This window comes from Macaca mulatta, chromosome 2 (genome assembly GCF_049350105.2).
Source record: "Macaca mulatta isolate MMU2019108-1 chromosome 2, T2T-MMU8v2.0, whole genome shotgun sequence".
Classification (NCBI taxonomy): Eukaryota; Metazoa; Chordata; class Mammalia; order Primates; family Cercopithecidae; genus Macaca; species Macaca mulatta.
The window spans coordinates 43972985-43994692 of record NC_133407.1 but is presented as its reverse complement, the minus strand read 5'-3'; the positions used below and the strand labels follow the sequence as shown (position 1 = coordinate 43994692).

General features: G+C 37.5%; 1 protein-coding gene across 2 annotated transcripts in view; it reads right to left on the bottom strand.

Moving 5' to 3' along the window:
• Positions 1–13743: 13743 nt before the first annotated feature.
• The window catches only part of SLC25A36 (solute carrier family 25 member 36), a 38453-nt gene continuing 30488 nt past the window's right edge, over positions 13744–21708 (bottom strand). For both annotated transcript variants that reach the window (XM_015132003.3, XM_077991534.1), the window contains exons 6-7: positions 19645–19934; positions 13744–17405 (exon numbers count right to left, since the gene is read on the bottom strand). In XM_015132003.3, coding sequence (XP_014987489.1) covers positions 17212–17405; positions 19645–19934 — 484 coding nt within the window. In that variant the 3' untranslated portion in view covers positions 13744–17211. The remainder of the gene's footprint in view (positions 17406–19644; positions 19935–21708) is intronic.

Genomic DNA, 21708 nt, shown 5'->3' with positions numbered 1-21708 from the left:
TCCCTCCTGGTATTCACTTTCCCAATTTTGATGGTAGCTAGGCAAGTGCAGCAGACTTGCCCTGAGAAGGTTATGGTGACCAGACATTGAGACACTGCAGAGATAAGTGTCTACATCACATCATCATATGAACCACTAAGACCAGCATAAGCATGACCTGAGAGTGGGGGAAATCTAAAATAACCCGGGGAAGAGGGAAGCAATGAGTATAGTTGTAGCTTCAAGATCAGCCGCAGTTTTCCTCTTAAGTTTCCTTCAGGAAGAGCTTTCCACTGGAATACCAGTTGATAGTGTTGTTCAGATCTTCCAAAATACATTGGAGAGGTGGATCTGGACTACAGTGGACAGGGAAAGGCATCAGATAGATCACCGTTTCAAGAAATCTGTTCTTTTCCTCTAAGTTGTTGCATGTATTGGCATAAAGATCTTCATGTTTGCTTATTATCTTATTATTTCAGTATTTGTAGCATTGGTAGTATTTGTCTCTGTTTTATTTATGATATTGCTAACTTGTGTCTTAGTATTTTTTTTTTATTTTTTATTTTTTTAGAGAGGGTCTCACTCTGTCTGGAATGCAGTGGTACAAGTGGTGCAATGTCAGCTCACTACAGCCTCAACTTTCTTGGACTCAAGTGATCCCTCTACCTCAGCTTCCCAAGTAGCTGGGACTACAGTCACATGCCACCATGCCCAGCTAGCTTTTAAATTTTTTGTAGAAATGAGGTTTCACTATATGCTTAGGATGGTCTTAAACTCCTGGGCTCAAGTGATCCTCCCGCCTTGGCCCCCAAAGTGTTGGCATTACAGTTGTGAGCCGCCATGCCCAGCCTGTCTTATTCTTTTTATCAGTCTAGCTAAGGTTGTATCAACTTTATTAATCTTTCAAAAAATCAGCTTTCAGTGTCATGAATGTTTTATACTTTTTATTTTATTGATTTCTTTTTTATTACCTTTATTATTTCCTTTTTTGTACTTAGGGATAAATTAGCTCTTCTTTTTCTAGTGTTTTAAGGTGGGAGCTTAGATCTTTGATTTTATACTTTTCTATTTTAACCATTAAAGCCATTTATTTCCCTTTAAAGCACAACTTTAAATGCATCCCACAAATTTTGATATGGTGTTTTCATGATCATTCAGTTCAAAGTATTTTCTAAATAATCTTGTGATTTCTTCTTTGACCCATGGATTATTTAGAAGTATGCTGTTTAACTTCAGAATATTAGGAAGGATATTTCAGGTATTTTTCTGCTATTAATTTCTGATTTAATTCTACTTTAAATAATGTCTGTATTATTTAAATCCTTTTACATTTATTGAGACTTCTTTTATGACCCAGTATATAGTCTATGTTGGTGAATGTACCATATGCATTGAAAAGAAAGCTTTTTGCTTTATTAGATGGAGTATTCTATAAATGCCAATTAGATCAAGTTGGTTGATATTATTGTTCCAATCTTCTATATCTTTACTGACTTTTTGTCTATTTGTTCTACCACTTATTAAGACAGGAGTGTTGATATTTCCAACAATAGTTACAGATTTGTCTATTTTTACTTTCAGATGTAAGCCTTTGCTAGGAGTATGTCTGCTTTATGTGATGTTAATATAGCCACTTAGCTTCTTATGCTTCGTGTTTGCATGGTATATCTCTTTTCATCCTTTTCTTTAATTCTAATCTCTCTGTGTATCTGTATTTAAAATGGGTGCTTCTGCATGTTCTCACTTATAAGTGGGAGCTGAATGATGAGAACACATGGACACATGGCGGGGAACAACACACACTGGGACTGGTCGTGGGGGGCAGGGAGACAGAGCATCGGGAAGAATAGCTAATGAATGCTGGGCTTAGTAGCTTAATACTTAGGGGATGGGTTGATCTGTGCAGCAAACCACCATGGCACATGTTTAACTATGTAACAAACCTGCATACCCTGCTCATGTATCCCTGAACTTAAAATAAAAGCTAGGCTGGGCGCCGTGGCTCACGCCTGTAATTCCAGCACTTTGGGAGGCCGAGGAGGGCAGATCACAAGGTCAGGAGATCGAGACCATCACAGCTCACACAGTGAAACCTGTCTCTACTAAAATTACAAAAAAATTAGCCAGGCGTGGTGGCGGGCGCCTGTAGTCCCAGCTACTCGGAAGGCTGAGGCAGGAGAATGGTATGAACCCGGGAGGCAGAGCTTGCAGTGAGCGGAGATTGCACCACTGCACTCCAACCTGGGTGACAGAGTGAGATTCTGTCTCCATAAATAAATAAATAAATGTTGAAGAAAATAAATAAATAAAATGGGTGCTCAATGTGACCAAACTGAAGAGGGCAGAGAAGGAAGAACAATTCTAAGTAACTTTGGAAAACAGTGTTTTGACTATAAAGTATACAATATTGTACTCTACTTTGTAAATTTGTTTTTCAGAGAAGTGAAATTCACAATTTTTAAATGGCTTTCTGTGTATTCTAGGACTCACCATGAACAATGAGAGCCAGGTTTCTCACTGTCAGAGAAAGAAGTTACAAATAAAGGAAAGGAGACTGTTAGAGTGAACACTGTGGTGCTGGTTTAGAATAGAATGTATTAGTATGAACTCATGGTACTAGATATACAGCTATATACATATAGATATATGGCTATAGATATAGATATATACATGTATGTGTATATATTGGTTCTGTTGCTGAGACGGCCTAGAAGCCATGGTACACCATGAACAATGATTACACCTGGTGCTTAGATATTGTTTCTAAACAGCATCCTCCAACGAAAGCAACTAGTGATGCTTGGAGAAATGTCTGATTCCATGGCTGGAATAGGCAAGTACAAGATGAATGTGAAACATCTTGCGGTGCCAGAAAGAAAGAAAACACACAAAAATAGTGAAGGTATGTTAAAATGAGACAGAAGAAAACTTGAAGTAGATCCCAGTGGCTAACTCTGGAACAATTTGAACAAAAGATCAAGTAATAATCAGTAGATTAGGCTGGGCGCGGTGGCTCTCGCCTGTAATCCTAGCACTTTGGGAGGCCGAGGCGGGCAGATCACAAGGTCAGGAGATCGAGACCATCCTGGCTAACACGGCAAAACCCCGTCTGTACTAAAAAAAAAATTACAAAAAATTATCTGGGCATGGTAGGGGGCGCCTGTAGTCCCAGCTACTCGGGAGGCTGAGGCAGGACTCTGGATCACGTGAGCCTAGGGGATCCAGGCTGCAGTGAGCCATAATTATGCCCCTGCTCTCCAGCCTGGGTGACAGAAATGAGACCCTGTCTCTAAATAAATAAATAATAATATAACATTTAAAAAATCAGTAGATTATTACACATAGAATAAATCGAATAACCACCGTAGTGGTATAAATAAATAATTGGGCTGGGTGTAGTGGTTCACGTCTGTAATCCTAGCACTTTGGGAGCCTGAGGTGAGATGGGCTCAAGGGTCACTTGAGGCCAAGACCAACCTGGGCAATATAGTGAGACCACATCTCTATAAAGAAAGTAATAAATAATTGCATAAATAAATAAATTGGGTGAAGACACCATTCTTCCTTATAATAGAATTCCAATGAATAAATATAGAAGGAATGTGGAAATAGAAAGTCACCATTTGGAAGACACAGCAGTAACAATTGTTTCCTTTTCTTCATGAGACAACAGCTACTGGGTATTTGCCAGCCTCCCTTGCCAGTAGGTGTGGCCATCTGACTGGTTTCTAGCCAGTAAAATGTGAGCAGAAGTTATATGCTCCCCTACGATCATTCTCTTTTCAGCTGACTTAGAGATAGATAATCTAAAGTGTGGTCCTTGAACCAATAGCAGCAGCAGCACCCATGAACCTATTAGAAATGCAAATTCATGGGCCATACCCTTGGACCTCCTAAATCAAACTCTGGGGGTAACACCCAGCAATCAGTGTTTAAACGTCCCTCCAGGTGTTTTGGATACATGCTAAAGTTTGAGAACCACAGCCCCAGTGCAACCTTAGAAGGCACATGTGGAGAACAGCAGAGCCTCAGGCAGCCGAGTCCCTGAAAGGCTGCTGGAGAAGAACACTTGTTCCTCTGTCCAAGACTACTAAATGAGGAAGAAATAAATATCTACCATGTTGAACCACTATGCATTTATGTCTCTAAACTACTGTACTCTAACTAGCCCTAACTAAATAATACTCATCTCATTAATTTTCACCCTTTTTCCTTTTCTAATATGCAGACTTAAATTTTAAATTGTTTTTCTGAAGACTACTTAAGCTGCCTCATGGTTAACCTTGACTGGGCCACAGGGTGTGCCCAGATATTTGGCCAAAAATTATTCTGGGTGTGTTTGTGAGGGTGTTTTGGATGAGATTCACATTTATGTATTTTTCAGATGGAGTCTCACTTTGTCACCCAGGCTGGAGTGCAGTGGTACAATATTGGCTCACTGCAACTTCCACCTTCTGGGTTCAAGCGATTCTCCAGCCTCAGCCTCCTGAGTAGTGAGACTACAGGTGTGCACCATCACGTCCAGCTAACTTTTTTATATTTTTAGTAGAGATGGGGTTTCACCGCGTTGGCCAGGCTGGTCTCAAACTCCTCCTCAAGTGATCTGCCCACCTTGGCCTCCCAAAGTGCTGGGATTACAGACATAAGCCACCACGCCTGGCTGAGATTAACATTTAGATCCGTAGACTGAGTAAAGCAAACTGGCCTTCCTAATGTGGGTGGGCCTCATCCAATCAGTTGAAGGCCTGAATAAAAGGCAAAGTAAGAACACTCCACCTGCCTGACTGCCATCAAATTGGAATGTTTGTTTTTCCCTGCCTTCAGACTCAGGCGGAAACATGAGCTCTTGCTGGGCCTCATGCATGCCAGCCTTTGAACTGGAACTCCAGCACTGCCTCTCCTGGGTCTCCATAATCATGTGAATCAATCAGTCTCCATAATCATGTGAACCACTTTCCTAATATATACCATTGGTCCTGTTTCTCTGGAGAACCCTAATACAAGCTGCATCTCACCAGTTTTGACATTTAGAATTTTTACTATCATTCAGTTCAAAGTATTTGTTTCACTTGAGTTATCTGACCTATGGATCATCTAGAAGAATGTCTTAATTTCCAAACATATGTGGTTCTTCAATTTGCAAACATATGTGGTCCTTCAATTTCAAAACATATGGTTCTTCAATTATCTCCTTGTTGATTTCCAGCTTAGTTGTATTGTGGTCAGAGAACAAACCTCTGTATAATTATAATACTTTGGAATTTGTTGAGGTTCTTTCAATTCTTGTGGTTGAGGTTCTTCTTGTGGTTCTTTCAATTCTTATGGTTCTTTTCTATCTCACTTTTGACTCTATATACTGTGGAAATTTTTTAAATATATGAAAATTTTTAATAATTATATCTTTAGTGAAATAAATCTTTTATGTATCATGAGGTAACCTTCTTGAATTTTAGTAATGCTTTCTTGCCCTAAAGTGAGTTTTATTTGAGAGTAATATGACTGTTTTCCTTTGGGTAATGTTTTCACAACTTATCCTCTTCATTCCTTTATTTTCAACTTTAGCATACCTTTAGGTTTTAGCCATGTCTCTTACAAATAGTTTGTTGGTTGTTGTAGTTTCAAAATCCTGTCTGATAATCTTTAAATCAGAACATTTGGTCCATTCCCACTTAATGTACCTATAGTTTGGCCCTTGAACAATGTTGAGGTTAGGGGCACCGACCCCCGACACAGTTAAACATCCACGTGTAACTTTTGACTCCCCCAAACTAAAGTACTTATAATCTATTGTTGACTAGAAGACTTACCAATAACATAAACAGTTGATTAACACACATTTCATATGTTAAATATTATATACTGTATTTTTAAAATAAAGTAAGAGAAAAGAAAATCATAAGGAAGAGAAAATAAATTTACAATTAAGTGAAAGCAGATCAACATAAAGGTCTTTATCCTTGTCATTTTGATGTTGAGTATGAGGAGGAGGAGAAAGAAGAGGGGCTGGTCTTGCCCCTCTTGTCTCAGGTGTCAGAGGCACAAGAAGGGGAATGAAAGGGGAAGCAGGAGAGACTGGCACACTCAGTATAAACTCTATAGAAGTACATCATAATTTCTGTCTGGCATATTTGCTTTTTCACTTCTCTAAAAATGTTTCTGTATGACACTTAGTCCATTTTGTGTTCCTGTAAAGGAATACCTGAGCTGTGTAATCTATAAAAAAAACAAGGTTCATATGTTTATGGTCCTGCAGACTGTACAGGAAGCATGGAACCAGCATCTGCTTCTGGTGAGGGCCTCAGGAAACTTCCAATTGTGGTCGAAGGGAAAGCGGGGACAGTGTGTCACATGGTAAGAGCGAGAGAGAGAGAGAGAGAGAGAGAGAGAGAGAGCGAGAGAGCGAGTGCGCAAGAGAAAGCAAGGTGAGGGATGCCACACTCTTTTAAACAACCAGCTCTCATGATGTAATGAAATGAGAACTCAGTCGTTGCTGCGGGGAGGGCACCAAGTCATTCATGAGGGAAGGGCCTCTATTTCCCAAACACCTCTCATTAGGCCTCACCTTCAACACTAGCGATTAAATTGTGATTTGGAGGACACAAATATCCTAACTATATCAGGTACAAATTCTCCTTTCACCTTTTGCTTTGGCTTCATTGCTGATATCATAGAATGTTCCATGTTGTAAAAGAAGTCAAAAGTAGTCTTGAATAATCAGAATCCTTCTGCCAGATTGCTTAATGTCAAGTTGTTTTCTGTCACTGCCTCCTCTACATCTTCATCCTTATCATCTGGCGCTGGTTTGGAAGCACTTATCTCTGTCAAGTCACCTTCTCTTAATTCCTCTGGCATGGTGTCTATTGGCTCTTGAATTTCTCCAAGATCTGTATCTTAAAACTCTTCAGCCCTTATCTGTTTTGCCCACAGCCACAGTATATTTCATGGTATCTGTGATTGGCTCTGTCATGAAGCCTCCGAATTCATGCACAAGATCTGGACACAGTTTTCTCCAGCAGGAATTTCCTGTTTCAAGTAATAAGACAATCTAAATGGATTGTCTTAATTAGATTGTCTTGGAAACTTGATGTCTATAAAAAATATGTCATAGGGCCCAAATACCTGAAACAATCTAAGAATATGGCAACAGCAATGGCATTTTCAATAGTGTAATCCTTCCAGACTTTCATGATGTTCTCTCTCTCAGGGTTCTCTTCCACAGCATTGACAATCCCTTCCACAGAATACTGTGTTTAATTAACCTCAAACCTTATGACCCCCAGATCTCTGATGATCTGGTGGTCAGTGGCTGATTTAGAGACATCGTGTTTGGGGCAAGTAGACCACTTTGATACCCTTGGTATTGAATTCATGGAGTTGAACTCATGGTGCCCAGAGGCATTATCCAATATCATAAGAGCTTTAAAAGGCAGTCCCTGGGGAGTGGGGGGCAAGGGGAGGCAGAACATTAGGACAAATACCTAATGCATGTGGAGCTTAAAACCTAGATGATGGGTTGACAGATGCAGCAAACCACCATGGCACATGTATACCTATGTAACAAACCTGCACGTTCTGCACATGTATCCCAGAACTTTAAAAAAAAAAAAAAAAAAAAAAAAAAAGATAAAACGAAAAAAGACAGTCCCTTATTGACAAGGTACTTCCTGAATTCAGGGACAGAGCACTGATGGGACCAATTCAGAAAAAGGGCTCTTCTTGTCCAGGCCTTCTTGTTGTACAGCCAAAAGACTGGCAGCTGATTTTTAACGTTTCCCTTTAAGGCTTGGGGGTTAGCAGCTTTTATAGGTAAGGACAGTCCTGATCATAAACCTGACTACATTTGCACACATCAGTAGAGTTAGCCTACCCCTTCCAGCCTTAAATTCTGGTGCTCACTTCCCTTCCTTACTAATTAATGTCTTTTGTGGAATTTCCCCCCCACAGAATAGGGCACTTTGGTCTGCATTAAAAACCTGTTCAAAGCCTGGGTTACATAGCAAGACCCTGTCTCTACAAAAAAACAAAAGAAAAAAACTTAGCCAGGCCTGGTCATGTGTACCTATGGTCCTAATACTTGAAAGGCTGAGGTGAGAGAATTGCTTGAGCCCAGAAGTTCAAAGTTACAGTGAGCCATGATGGCACCATCGCACTCCAGCCTAAGTGACAAAGCAAGACCCACTCTCTAAAAAACAAAAATGAAAACAATACGAAACAAAAACCTGTGTAGGCAGCTATCCTTTCTCCTCAATGATTTTCCTAATGGTTTCTGGGAATGTGTGTGCTGTCTCTCGGTTGGCAGAAGCTGTGTCTTCTGATATCTTGACAGTTTTAAAGCCAAATATCTTCCAAAGTTATCAAACCATCCTTTGCTGGCATTACATTCTCCAGCTTTAGACCCCCCTCTTTTCTTTTAAGTTGCCATATAATGACTTCACCTTTTCTCAAATCATATTAGTCTATAGGTAATGCCTTTTTAATAGCCATCCTGCCTCACATAAAAGCTGCATTTGCAATGAGATAAAAAAGTAGTTCAGAAAAAAGTGCCAGGTTTTCACACCTGCTGGTGTAGCCACAGCCATGGCTTCACAAATTTTTCTTTTTGTATAATGGTCCTTAGCTAGATTAATTTATCTTGAATGGCAGGCCAATGCAGCTGCGGACCTCAATCTATAGCACACATCAAGCAATTAAACTCTTTCTTGTAATGTCATGCGTTTCTTTGCTTCTTGGGAGCACTTCCAACACTTATAGTTGTATTTTGCATGAGTCTAATGGTGTTACTCAAGGTTTATGGTATTGCACTAAACACTACAAAAAATACCTGAGAAGCAAGAGACACCACTTTTTACTGCAATGAACAATTTACTGGAGACAGGAACTGCTCATCTGACATGATTAGCGTCATGTCACATGGCATTTTCAATGGATACTTGCAATACTTGGGCTTACCACAATAGCAACAAGAGGTGGCTATAAAATTATTACAGTAGTAAAGTATGTACTAGTTAATTTTGTATGGTTATAATACTGCCTGTTTACATTTGCTTACATTGCTCTGGACTGCAAATGGCACCATGTATGGTTTGTTTGTGAGCATAAATTTTGATAAATTTTGACTTTTCAAAATAGATTTGTATATATTCCATGGTAGTAAATGATAAAGTAGTATCTACAATTATTTTATGCATTCATCACATACTGTGGAGACAAAAGTGACGCCATCTTGGATGGTAATCCATCGTGTTGACTTATGATTGACCCCAGTCTCATGAATCCCTCCTGATTTCTACTTTATTTACTATCCTTAAAGTAAGAGCATGTACTCACTAAATCTTGCCTTTAGATCAAAGCAACCTTAATGTTATTGCACAAATTATAGGCTATGATGCACACAGGATTCTCACCTCTTCTGGAGGGTGGCCTCTAACTGTTTTGCACAGATCATGTACTCCCTTTTTCGATGGTATAAAGCCCTGGGGCTGAGGGTAACAGCAAAGCTCTACCTGTCTTGCAGCGGCCCAAGACCATGCTTCTGTTGGTAAGTTCTCTAAACCAATTACCCTATACTGACAAACTGGACTTGTTTGCCTCATTCTTTGATTTCTAGGCTCCTTCTGTGTCTGCATATATGGCTCTGTCATGGAACACACATGAAACTTTTTCTTAATTTTTTTGTTACCTCTAGGCTACACAGTTTGTGAGGGTTTTTTTCCCCCCAAATTGTTACAAATCTCCAAAAAACGTTTCAATATACTTACTGAAAACAGTCTGTGTATTATTAGCAAACCCTTGCAGTTCAAACCTGTGTTGTTCAAGAGTCAATGGTACTGATAGATTTGGATTTAAAACTGTGTAATTTCATGGTTTCTCCTTTCTGGCCTTCCTTTGAACTGATTTTTAAAAAAGAATTATTTCATGTTTTCTCCTTCTACAAGTATACTAGTTACACTATTTATGTTCTTTTATGGTTACCCTACTTATTACAATATGTATACTTAACAAAAATTAAAATTAGTCTTCATCTTCTTCCTGGATAACACAATGCTTTGTAGAACACTTTAACTCCATTTCTCTCCCTCTTTACTTTCATAAAATTGTCATAGACTATATTGTGTGTATACATATATATGTGTGTGTATGTGTGTATATATATGTGTGTGTGTGTGTGTGTGTGTATGTATTTTTTTTTCCCGAGACAGAGTCTTGCTCTGTGGTCCAGGCTGGAGTGCAGTGGTGTGATCTTGGCTCAATGCAACCTCCATCTCCTGGGTTCAAGCAATTCTCCTGCCTCAGCCTCCTAAGTAGCTGGGATTACAGGCATGTGCCACCATGCCCGGCTAATTTTTGTATTTTTAGAAGAGATGACGTTTCACCATGTTGGCCAGGCTGATCTCGAACTCCTGATCTCAGGTGATCCTCTCGCCTCAGCCTCCCAAAGTGCTAGGATTACAGGCGTGAGCCACTGCACTCAGCCTATTGTGTATATTTTACTTATTACTTTTTATATGGTAAATCACCTTTTGCACTTGCCCACCTGTTTTGTTTGCCTTTTTTTCTTCCATCTTAGTTCTTCTGATATCACATTTCTTCTGCCTAAAGTACATCCTTTCTGGTTTTCTGACATCTTAAAAAATTTAATTTTAAAAAATATTCAAGGGCTACATAGTGATGTTTTGTTACATGCAATGTATAGTAATCAGATGAGGGTAATTAGCATATCCATAATCTCATACACTTATCATTTGTTTTGGAAACATTTAATATTCCTCCTTCTAGCTATTTGAAACTATCTATTATTGCTAACTATAGTCATCCTACAGTGGTATAGAACAGGATTTCCTTTGGTGAGCTTGAGCTGCTGCTAGTGGCAAACTGTTTTAATTTTTCTGAAATTTATTTCACCGTCATTCCTAACCCATCATCCAGGTAGCAGAAATCAGTATCTTCACTTTGTTTTCATATTCTTCCATTTCACTACAATGTTTATAGGCATGTTTTAATCTTATTTAGAATGCATTGTGATTCATGGAGCTATGGATTCATGTTTATCATCAATGCTGGAAGTTTTCCAATTACTTTTTTTTTTTGAGACTGAGTCTCCCTTTGCTGCCTAGGCTGGAGTGCAGTGGTGCAATCTTGGCTCACTGCAACCTCCGCCTCACGAGGTCAAGCGATCCTCCTGCCTCAGCCTCCCAAGTAGCTGGGATTACAGGGGCCTGCCACCACACCTGGCTAGTTTTTGTATTTTTAGTAGAGACCGGGTTTCACCATGTTGGCCAGGCTAGTCTCGAACTCCTGACCACAAGTGATCCGCCTGCCTCAGCCTCCCAAAGTGCTAGGATTATAGGCGCGAGCCACCGTGCCTGGCCTCCAATTACCTTTTAAAATATTGTCTCTTCTCCATCCTCTCCGTTTACTCTAGAACTCCGATCAGAAGTACATTAGACATGCTCATCCCATTCTCCACGATACCTAACTTTTCTTCCATATAGTTCTCTTATCTCTTTGCTGTCTTCTGGGTGAAGCACTTTAAAGAGATAAGTACCTAGTTTATGCTTTTATTTTGCATTATTAAGTTAAAAATGCTTAACATGAACACATCTTAAATGTACAGTGACAGTTTGGATGTGTCGCTGCCCAAATCTCATATTGAAATGTAATATCCAGTGTCGGAAGTGGGGGTTCTGGTGGGAGGGGATTGGATCAAGGGGGTGAAATAATGCTTCATTTTAATTCATATTGATGTCCAATTGCTCCAGTAAAATTTTTGCAAGTTAGGAAAACAAAAAAAACACACCCTAAGAATCAGTATCTAATTTAGGAAGGTATAGATCAAATAGTCTGGGCCTCTAAAACACCTCAGTTAAGTTCATACTAAGGAGATTGATCATATTAGAGAACCTTAAAAGTTAAGATTCAGAAGTAATGGTTGAAGAATGTTAGGGCTGTTTATCCTTGACAATGAAAGACTCAAGGAAGAATTCTGTAGTGCATTGGAAGAGCAGGTAGGGGACCTGGAAACAGAGAATCAGGGGTCTAGTAGTAAATTGTTTGGTTGCATTTGATAAGCTCCTGAGTTAGATTAGGTTTGGAATCGTGGTCTACCCCTGGTTTTAAAATCTCAAGAAATTTACACCTTTTGAGTCAATTCCTAGGAGGTAAGAACAAAAGAAAATGGGTTATTTTTCCCTACTTGGGCTGAAACACTTTGACCTTTAACAAAGAATGCCCCTCCCCGTATCAGCCTGTAAAATTTGTATCCGTTTCAAAGTTTAAAAATGCCATTTTCTCCATGCAACCAGATTTTGCTAAAAGAATTAATAGTTTCAGAGAACACAGATCATGCTGACACTCCTGAAGCTCATAGACAGTATGATTAAGAGCAACTTACATAAGACAAACTAGTATCTGTTAAGTCTGATTTTCTAGGATGTTGCCAATCATTCTTTGGGAGAAAAAAACTTCGAGAGGTTCCCCACTGGCCTCAGGATATCATCTAAGGTCTATATACATTAGCTTCTAAGACAGTTCATACCGTTCTTATGTATTCAACTCTGTTTCTGATTACTTCCTAATGTTTCATTCAGAGCCAACTTCTATCCATCTTTCCTTTCAAATGAAGTTTCTAAAACATCATCCTAGCGTCAAGTGCTGATGAATAACCTAGTGTAGTAAATAAAAAAACACAGGACTAAGATTCAGAGCACTCAAGTTACAAGAGTCCAGTTGTGACTAATATTCCTCTGTATGTTATTGGATCTATGGGCTATTAAGAAATCACATGAAACCACTGTATAAACAACACTCTATATACATAAACCTTGAATTGATTCAATACATATTAAGGCAGTCAGCTGGTCTATACAGTGTGAAAATAAACAAAAGGGAAGTCAGGCTGAGGCAGGAGAATCGCTTGAACCTGGGAGGCAGAGGTTGCAGTGACCCGAGATCACGTCATTGCACTCCAGCATAGGCGATAAGAGTGAAACTCCCTATCAAAAAAAAGGGGGGGGGGACATTTAATTACATTTTGCTTGCCTGAGTTTTATCAGTTGTATAGATGTTACACTAGAACCTTAAGAAATCATGAACTCACAAATTACTTCCTCTATCACGGCTCCCAATGTTCAGTAATAAACACACACACACACAACTTGCAACGCTTGTGCTCAATCTTAACCATTATTTTGCCAGTGCCTTCAGTGCAGAGTACTATTAAAGCCAACAATTTCAGATTTATGTTAATGTCGAAACACAAAAGATATTTTGTTCTGGTTTCTTCACCTACAAGACTGGACAGTGTTTGATGTTAACTACAATTCAGGAAAACCTAATAGACAAAATATAAAGCAAGTGGGCACTACATAGCATTTTATCTGTGTCATCTGTATTTCGATCTAATATATGTGGATTCATTTGGTTATTCTAACAAGTTCTCACCTCTATATTTTTCATATCAACTTTCACAAAGGCTGAAATGAAAACATGAAAAGCTTTGGATAAAAGTCAATAAACCTGTGGAAGATACGCAAGATTTCTTTCTATACTATGAGGGAGTTGGATTACTTGACCTTTTGGTTCTTTTAGACATCACTAGTCTAATAGATACCAAGTGCTCAAGATAAGGTTTGCTGACTGAATCAAACGAGCCTAATACTTAACCTGAAAATGGCAATAGATTTTTGTTCCACACATAGGATAATCCAAAAAAGTGTGACTATATTCTTAATAAAATGTTGATGTATTATAGAAAAAGTCACCATATTTTCATAAGCGTATTTTAATTTTTAAAATTTGAACAATTCAAGTAAAAGTCAGCTAGGTAACATAAATACAGAGTAAATGCACATAATTTACAGCCATGTACATAAATGCAAGATACCAAACCTCACATGAATAGTCCAAAGTTAACACTTTTGAGGTTCACTATTTAGCTATGACTGATAGGTCCTAATTGTTCACATACACGGGGGTATACATTCCAAAAGTTTATAAACACAAAAACTGAGTCAAACTAGAATTTTGTTTCTACAAGGAGTAGCATAAAAATCAGTGTGTAGGTTAATGGGATATGTAAGCACATGATGGAGAAGAGATCTGAGTGGGCAGAAAGTTTGTACACTGTATTTTATGTATTAAAATCCCTCAAATTTAAATCATTCAGAAATACCTATATTCTTAGGAATGTTAAAGTCATTAGATATTTGAGAAGAAAAGGCTGAACTGTATTCATCAGTTCCAAAGAGGGTCCCTAGATTACTAACAGTCTGGGCAGAAGAGCATGTAAACAACAAAAGGCAGGCATGGACAATTCTTGAAGAGCAAGAAATGGATTGATTTTTAGCACTTAAATCCTTCAAATCTGAATAAATATTTTTAGTGATTTAAAACCAATCTTAAAATGCTGAAATGTTTGTAATCCAGTAATAAACATTATTTTTACCAACCCAAATTCTGCTGGTCCTAATATAGTAACGCTATTCCACAGATAATCTAATGATATTCTATCCTGACTTCAAAGTTACAAATCCACTGTGGGGGACCCATCTAGAAAGGATGGTTCTACAAAGTTACATAATGAGAATCAAGCCAACTTTCGGTGACAGATTTTTTTTCTTGGGATTAAAAGCACTGCATGGTATCCCGAAATCGCAACTGCTAATTCTTCAGATTTGAATTTTGAAATTTAAAAGTACATACAATCTAAACAATGTGGACTACCTCTACACCAGAAATAAAAAAGTCATGATAAACAGATGAAAAAAAAGTCCAATGCTTTGAATGTTTTTGTTTTTAAACATGAGTCAATTTTTTAAAAACTTCAAAGAAATATTTCAGAGACAAACTTTATATACAACTTTTATATATAGTTTTCTTTTCTGAATTATCTCTGTCATACATAAACTATGGCAGATTGTGCTTAGGGAAAAATACATCTGAAATAAACCTCATTGCTCCTTTCTAGTTGTTGCACAAATAAACAATGTCCAAGACTCTAAAGATTTCTTTTCTTTCCAGTACATACATAATACTTTCAAAAGCTGAATATAATGCACTAAAGGTCAACACAAGTTTTACTTGATAAATACAAATAGAATGAGAATATATGTTCATCCTTGAAGGACACTTGTTATGAATATGCTACAACTAAATAATAAGATGTTCCTTAGCTGCTGGTTTTCATATCATTCTTAATCATTTGTGGGGTACTGAGATCAGTAAGACTAGGGAGAGTCTCTACCTTACATTCAACACAATGAATGTTTATGGGTCTTCACAAGGCAAATGGCACTGTATTAGGCAGTAGAAATGGCACCTGAAAAGGCAAACATGATAGATTCAGACCTTCTCTACAGATTTATTACGAACCCGTTTTTGGTATGTTCCTCATAATATGTGTCAAAGCTGAAATTTACCATGAAAGGTACGAATAATTCCAAAGGTAAGAAAGCTGATTTTGCCTTTGGTCTCCAAATAGATTGGAATATTTTTATTCCAATTGAGCACCTCAAAAACATCCAGTTACTGTTGACCACAAGGAAGTTAAAATGGGGGAATTTAACAGGGCACTATGTTTCATTGGTGACAGCAGAGAAAGCTTGCGATGACACGCTGCAGTATCTATAACGTTGGGGGCACAACAGGGTACACAGAATACCTAAAACATTTATATTAAGGATCTCCAAAACAACATACTTAAAACCCAGAAAAATGTTATGAACACTCTTTCTGCCTAATACATGATCAATTTTTTTAAATCTTAACATGGTATTCTCTCCTACTCTCTCACCACCCCCGCCCCCAAAAGGCCACAAAGTGCTTTCACAAAGAGTCATTCTTTTAGATAAAGCCATTGCACAAAATGTACAGTTCAGGTACTGAAATGAGTACCACACATTGGCGTCCAATCGTGGCAGTTTTTATACATCAGAATAGCATAGGCGAAGTCTTTTAAAAGAATTAGAGCAAACATCTTTATAAGGGCCATACATGTAACACATTTAAAATATTAAAAGGTACAGCTGACTCAATAGCAAAATTTAAAAGCTACATCCTGTTAGCACATTTAACCCAAATGAACTTGAATCTTTCTATGATTTACCACTCAGGAAACTAGGACAGAATAAATTTCTTGTCAAAAGCAGTTTGTTTATTTACACAAAACTAGAAGTTAATTAATGTCACTACCTGCTAAAGCAGATAGCAACGAGGCCCTTGTCTGTAATATTTATACTGTCCCAAATATTAACATCACCTTAAAATGGCAAAACTTTAAATTACTATTTTCTCTACAAAATAAATGTAATCTATCATATATAGACCTGGAAAAAACTCAAAAGTTCAAATTCTTAATGTGAAAGTAGGGAAAGATTCAAAAGTGAAAAATGTTTTATACTTTATGTAAATGATACTTAAGTATGACAAACAGGTGATAATTCAAGTTCATAACTAGTAAGTCACTGAAAGATAAATGCATTCATTCATGTACCACAAAATTAAAGAAGACATGAGGACATGCCGCAGTCAGCGAAATAGCCAAGAATCAACAATTTACTAGTTATTTTGTCCCAAACTATTACCGTGTGTGTTTGGTATGTTAACAATTTAAATATCCACATTAGGCTAAACATCAAGCACCTGTTAGCAGTGGAAACTGAAACATTTTGATGCTAAAAAATATACAAGATATTTAGACGCTATTTCATTGGTTGTCAAAAACAGTGACTACTGCAAATAATTAAATATAAAATATTGTGCCAGGTCCTCTCAGGGAAATGTGAAAATAATACTGACGATCTCATTGTCATTGTTGTGATTTTACTGGAATTAAACAAAAGCCGGAAGTTATAGATTTATGACTGCCAATACTATCTTTGGATAGTTACAATACAGTATGTAAAATTAAAGATGGCTTTGTTTAAAAGACTGCCATAAATCAACAAAACCCAACTGTGTCTGGTGGACATGGTAGAGAGAATGGCAATTTTGAGAGAGGAGTGCTTCTAAAGGCATTTCCTTGGAGGTTCTGAGGTTTTTTTTTTTTTTCTCCACATTACTGAAAGGCCAAGAAATGTGGTGTGATCACTGTAATTCCTACAACAAAACTTCCACTTATAATAGTTACATGTTCCCAAACTATTTTTCTTCTGTCTGCCATGCTGGCTTCCATATTCCATGGTCCACTGTCATCTTTTGGTCTTCTTTTTTTGTAGTACAGCAGCCCTCATGCTGCTATCCATTGAGTAGGTAAACCACCAATTCATAGGTGGCCATCATAATGGCTGTGTTTGGAATCTGTCTCACTAGATGAGTTGTCAGACCACGGTAAAGAGACCCATAACCTTCTTCTTGAACGAGCAAAGCTAGTGTCTGAAAAAAAGATCTGTATTTTGTTCCCTCTTCACGTAGTCTTGTTCTTACAACTTCTGTTTAGGAAAGAAATAAAATCATTTTACTTAAACATTATTGATATCTTTACACTCTTCTAATTATAACTGAGCACATCCCATTTATCAGTCTGTAAGTGTAAGCTCAGGATAAAAAAGGAGTAGCTTCTAATGTGTAGCTTATTGAAACCAGTCTCATTATAGTAACATCAAACTTCTAATATGGCCCAAATCATGCACGTTAATTATAAGACTTTACAGTCTTTGAATGTAAAAAGACACAATATAACAAAAGAGAAGTATCAGTTGTAAGCTAAACAGATAAAACGAAGGATAGATGTAAGAAGGAGGAGAAGGTGAAGAAGCAGTAAAGAGGTGGCATCCAGGATGAATATAAAAAGGATACAGTGAGAAACAAGCAAAAAAGATTTAACATGAATACTACAAAGAAACAATAGCATTATTAATCTATTCAAAACAGTCCACACATATGAGTGTGAAACATCATGTGGACAAAGAAGCTGACAATGTTCCAAACATTAGCTGCCAGCTATAAATCCCAGCCTGGGAATCAAGTAAGCAAAAATCATAAATTTTTAAGAGCTGAATGAACCTTAAAGATTAGTCAGTCCAATTTTTCCTCATTTTAAAAGATGAGAAACCAGAGCTACTGAGAGATTCTGGCCAGCTGCGCATAGAAGCTGGGACAAGAATTCAGAGCTTCCTATGTAACTACTTTTTTCACATCCACTATTTCTCAAATTTTTTCAACAAAGTATTCCAGAAGAGCATGGGGAAACAGTCTAAAGCAACCCACAGCAATTGTTACTATTTCATTTAACTCGAAAATGTCCTATTTGACCAGGTGTGGTGGCTCACGCCTGTAATCCTACAGCATTCTGGGAGGCCGAGGTGGGAGAATCGCTTGAGCCCAGGAGTTTGAGACCAGCCTGGGGAACCAGAGACTATGTCTCTACTAAAAATTAAAAAATTAGCTGGGCATAGTGGCCTGAGCCCATAGTCCCAGCTACTTAGGAGGCTGGGGCAGGAGGATTAATTGAGCCTTGGAGTTCAAGGTTGCAGTGAGCTATGATCATGTGGCTGCACTCAAACCTGGGTGACACAGTGACATTTTGTCTACCAAAAAAAAAAAAAAAAAAAGAATAACGTATCTTGTTTATCAACTGTACCTCTTCCTGTAATGACATCATCTCACTTCAAGGGAAAAGTCTGCTTAAACCCCAAAACCCTATTCCTTACACCTTAGCAGGCCACCATCCTAACCCATCCCATAGGTCAGTATCTAAACAATATTGCTGATACTGTCGTATTTTGACTTCTTTTAGAAAAGTCAGGAAATTCCTTCAGGAAACTGAGATAAGTTCATAGTCCAACCTGGTTAAAGAGTTGGTTTCATAAATTACTATTAGAGCAAATGTGCATTTTCTAGGCCTGTCTCATTTTTCCTGATATGATATACAATGGACACGATAAATATTAATCAGTGTAAGTGAACAAAAACGAAGTGCTTACACTAAAAAACAAATCTTAAACGTGCAAAAATCAAAAGCTACACTTAAACCAAAAAAGCTACCAAAAAACCTCAGCATGTAGCAAATAAATTCTTAAGTGATTTATCTAGCTATCAATGAAAAAGGCTATTATAAAATTTAAATACAGAAATATTAATATACTTATTTGCCAACATGAAATAATGTAAAATAGCTTGGTCTTTGGGATTACAGACTTTAATTCAAATTTGGGCTTCAGCATTAAGTAGGTATGTGACCTTGGGCAAGTTATTTCATGTTTCCATTTCTTTTCAGTATTCCATTTGAAAAGGAGAACAATTCTGGTTATGTTCTAGCAAAACAGGGAAAATAAGTACTTTAGATAATTTTTACGTAGATTAGTAATGTATGTAAACTATTTACTATAGCGCCTACCTCTATGCTTTTTTCAAAAATCAGAAACTTGCCCAAACATCTATGCTCTTTTCAAAAATCAGAAACTTGCCCAAAAGTCACCAAGCGGAAGTGAGTAAGGCTGGAATTTGATTGACTTCAGAGTTCATGCTCAATCATCACCATGCTATTTGATAGCATAATACTGACCTATTAATAGAGCCTACGTTACTTAACCAGATTTAATCTCATTATGAACTCTCAAGAATTGTATTTTGTTATACCAGAACGCAGTAAAATTATAAATGCTTTAATAAGTGAGCTGTTGGCTGGGGTGGGAAAATATTTCTGATTTAATAGATATCTCTTCTTACCATGTGGATATGCTATAGTTGTGGCACAAGTTTTTGAGGTGGCAGCAGCTAGCATCATTCCCACAAAATCTGATGCTTCTTTCACAGACTCTTCATCATTTTCCATTGTAGAAGCAGTCTTACATTCCAGTAGTTTTTGTTTTATACTTTCATAAATAACAAAATGGATAACAGTCTCTGATATACCAGCATATGAAGCAGACATGCCCCTATAAAATCCTTTTAGTCCATCTGTCTGATACACTTTACGAACACATTCAAAAGCACCCATTCGCCTTTCCCCACGGTTCCTGAAAAGCAAAAAGAAACATCTTACTGATAGGTTTTTAAAATAAAGTAAGTAAAATATAATAAAATATGTCACTCTAATAATAAAGAATGGCCTTAACTCATGAAGAATTAAATTAGAACTTAAAAAAAAATTCATATTTTAGATTTCCTATTCTTTTGTCTCAAATTTGTCGTATGAAATGAGTGATAAGTAAATAGTTTATTTTACTGAATGCAAAATGCACTACATTGAATCTTCAGTCTCGTGTCCTCATTGGGGTTCATGTGGCAGTGATAAGCAATCAAATCCTTTAGGAACTGTACACCCTGACTGCAGCTCAAGACAAAAACAAAACAAAGTAAACAAAAATCCTCACATTGTATTAATTCCAGTTCTAAGTAAACTGAATTTCCTTTGCATTTAGTAACACAAATAGAATGACTGAGACACTAATGATGATACAATATCATAAAGCAAGCAGTATGATTAACTAAAATTCTGTGCACCTGAGGGATTCTCTTTCAACCCCACTCATATTCTACATAAGAGGCAATGGGGTGAATGTAAGTCAAATTCCCTATGATCATTTAAAGGCAATGGCCATATCAGTCTCCCTGGTGACTAGTAAATGAGAACTTGTAGTGTCATAAAGTATTTATTCAGTACTCTGCCTAAGACAATGTCCTTAGTTCTACCTAAGGGGGCAGCACCTACTCTTACAGAATACAACATCTCCTCCTACACATGCATGTAATTTTGAGTTTTAACAATATTTGTTACCTTATACTGATTCCCCCAACAGGACCTTATCTATAAAGAGATAGGTTTATATGCTACCTATAAAAAAAGGGAAAATTTACCTATTTATAAATTATACCTAACTTGTTTCTGACATAAAATAAAACCACCACCACAACACCCACTTAATTACCTACAGATTCCACCAGTTTTATGAATGGATTGCCTTGAGATATTGAATACCTATTAGATAAATGATCCACAAACCAACTGTAACTAGTTTCTGCCATTAAAGATCCTTCCTCACAAGTTAAAAGAGATACAAATCCTGAAAGGTGACATATCAGCCCTATTTTTATTTTTTTTTTATTGATTTTTCTTTTTTTTCTTAACAAATGGAGTCTCCATAGTGCAATCATGGTTCACTGCAGTCTCAAACTCCTGGGCTCAAGCAACCCTCCCATCTCAGCCTCCCAGGTAGCTAGGACTACAGGCATGCATTTTTTTTTGTAGAGATTAAGTCTTGCAGTGTTGCCCAGACTGTTCTTAAACTCCTGGCCTCAAGCAATCCTCCTGCCTTGGCCTCCCAAAGTGCTGGGATTACCAGTATGAGCCATTGCACCCAGCCCTCAGCCTTATAAACTAGAATCCTCAAGTCAACCTTTCATTATCACCCCACCCCTATCTAACTCCCAACCCTGCAAGCCTAAGAATTGTGCTAGCTTGTGTTACAAGTGGAAAAAAATAAAGAGTTTTAAGTCATGCTTTTCCTGGATTCCTTATAGAGCAATGCTAAACACAGTGAAACCTAACCCTGGTAGTTTACAACAGAATAATGTGGACTAGCATCTTGTACTTTCTAACCTTTGGAATAAGTCTTAGCTACCATTACTTTTCAGATATGTGGCTTTAAGAAATAAACTTGGAGTTTTACTACAACACTTAAGATTTTATTAAAAGATCTATTTCAGATCAAACAGTTAGATATTTCTTTTCAAGTTTCCAAACAGTATATAGTTCAACATGACAGAAGATGGAAAACAGATATTTAAGCA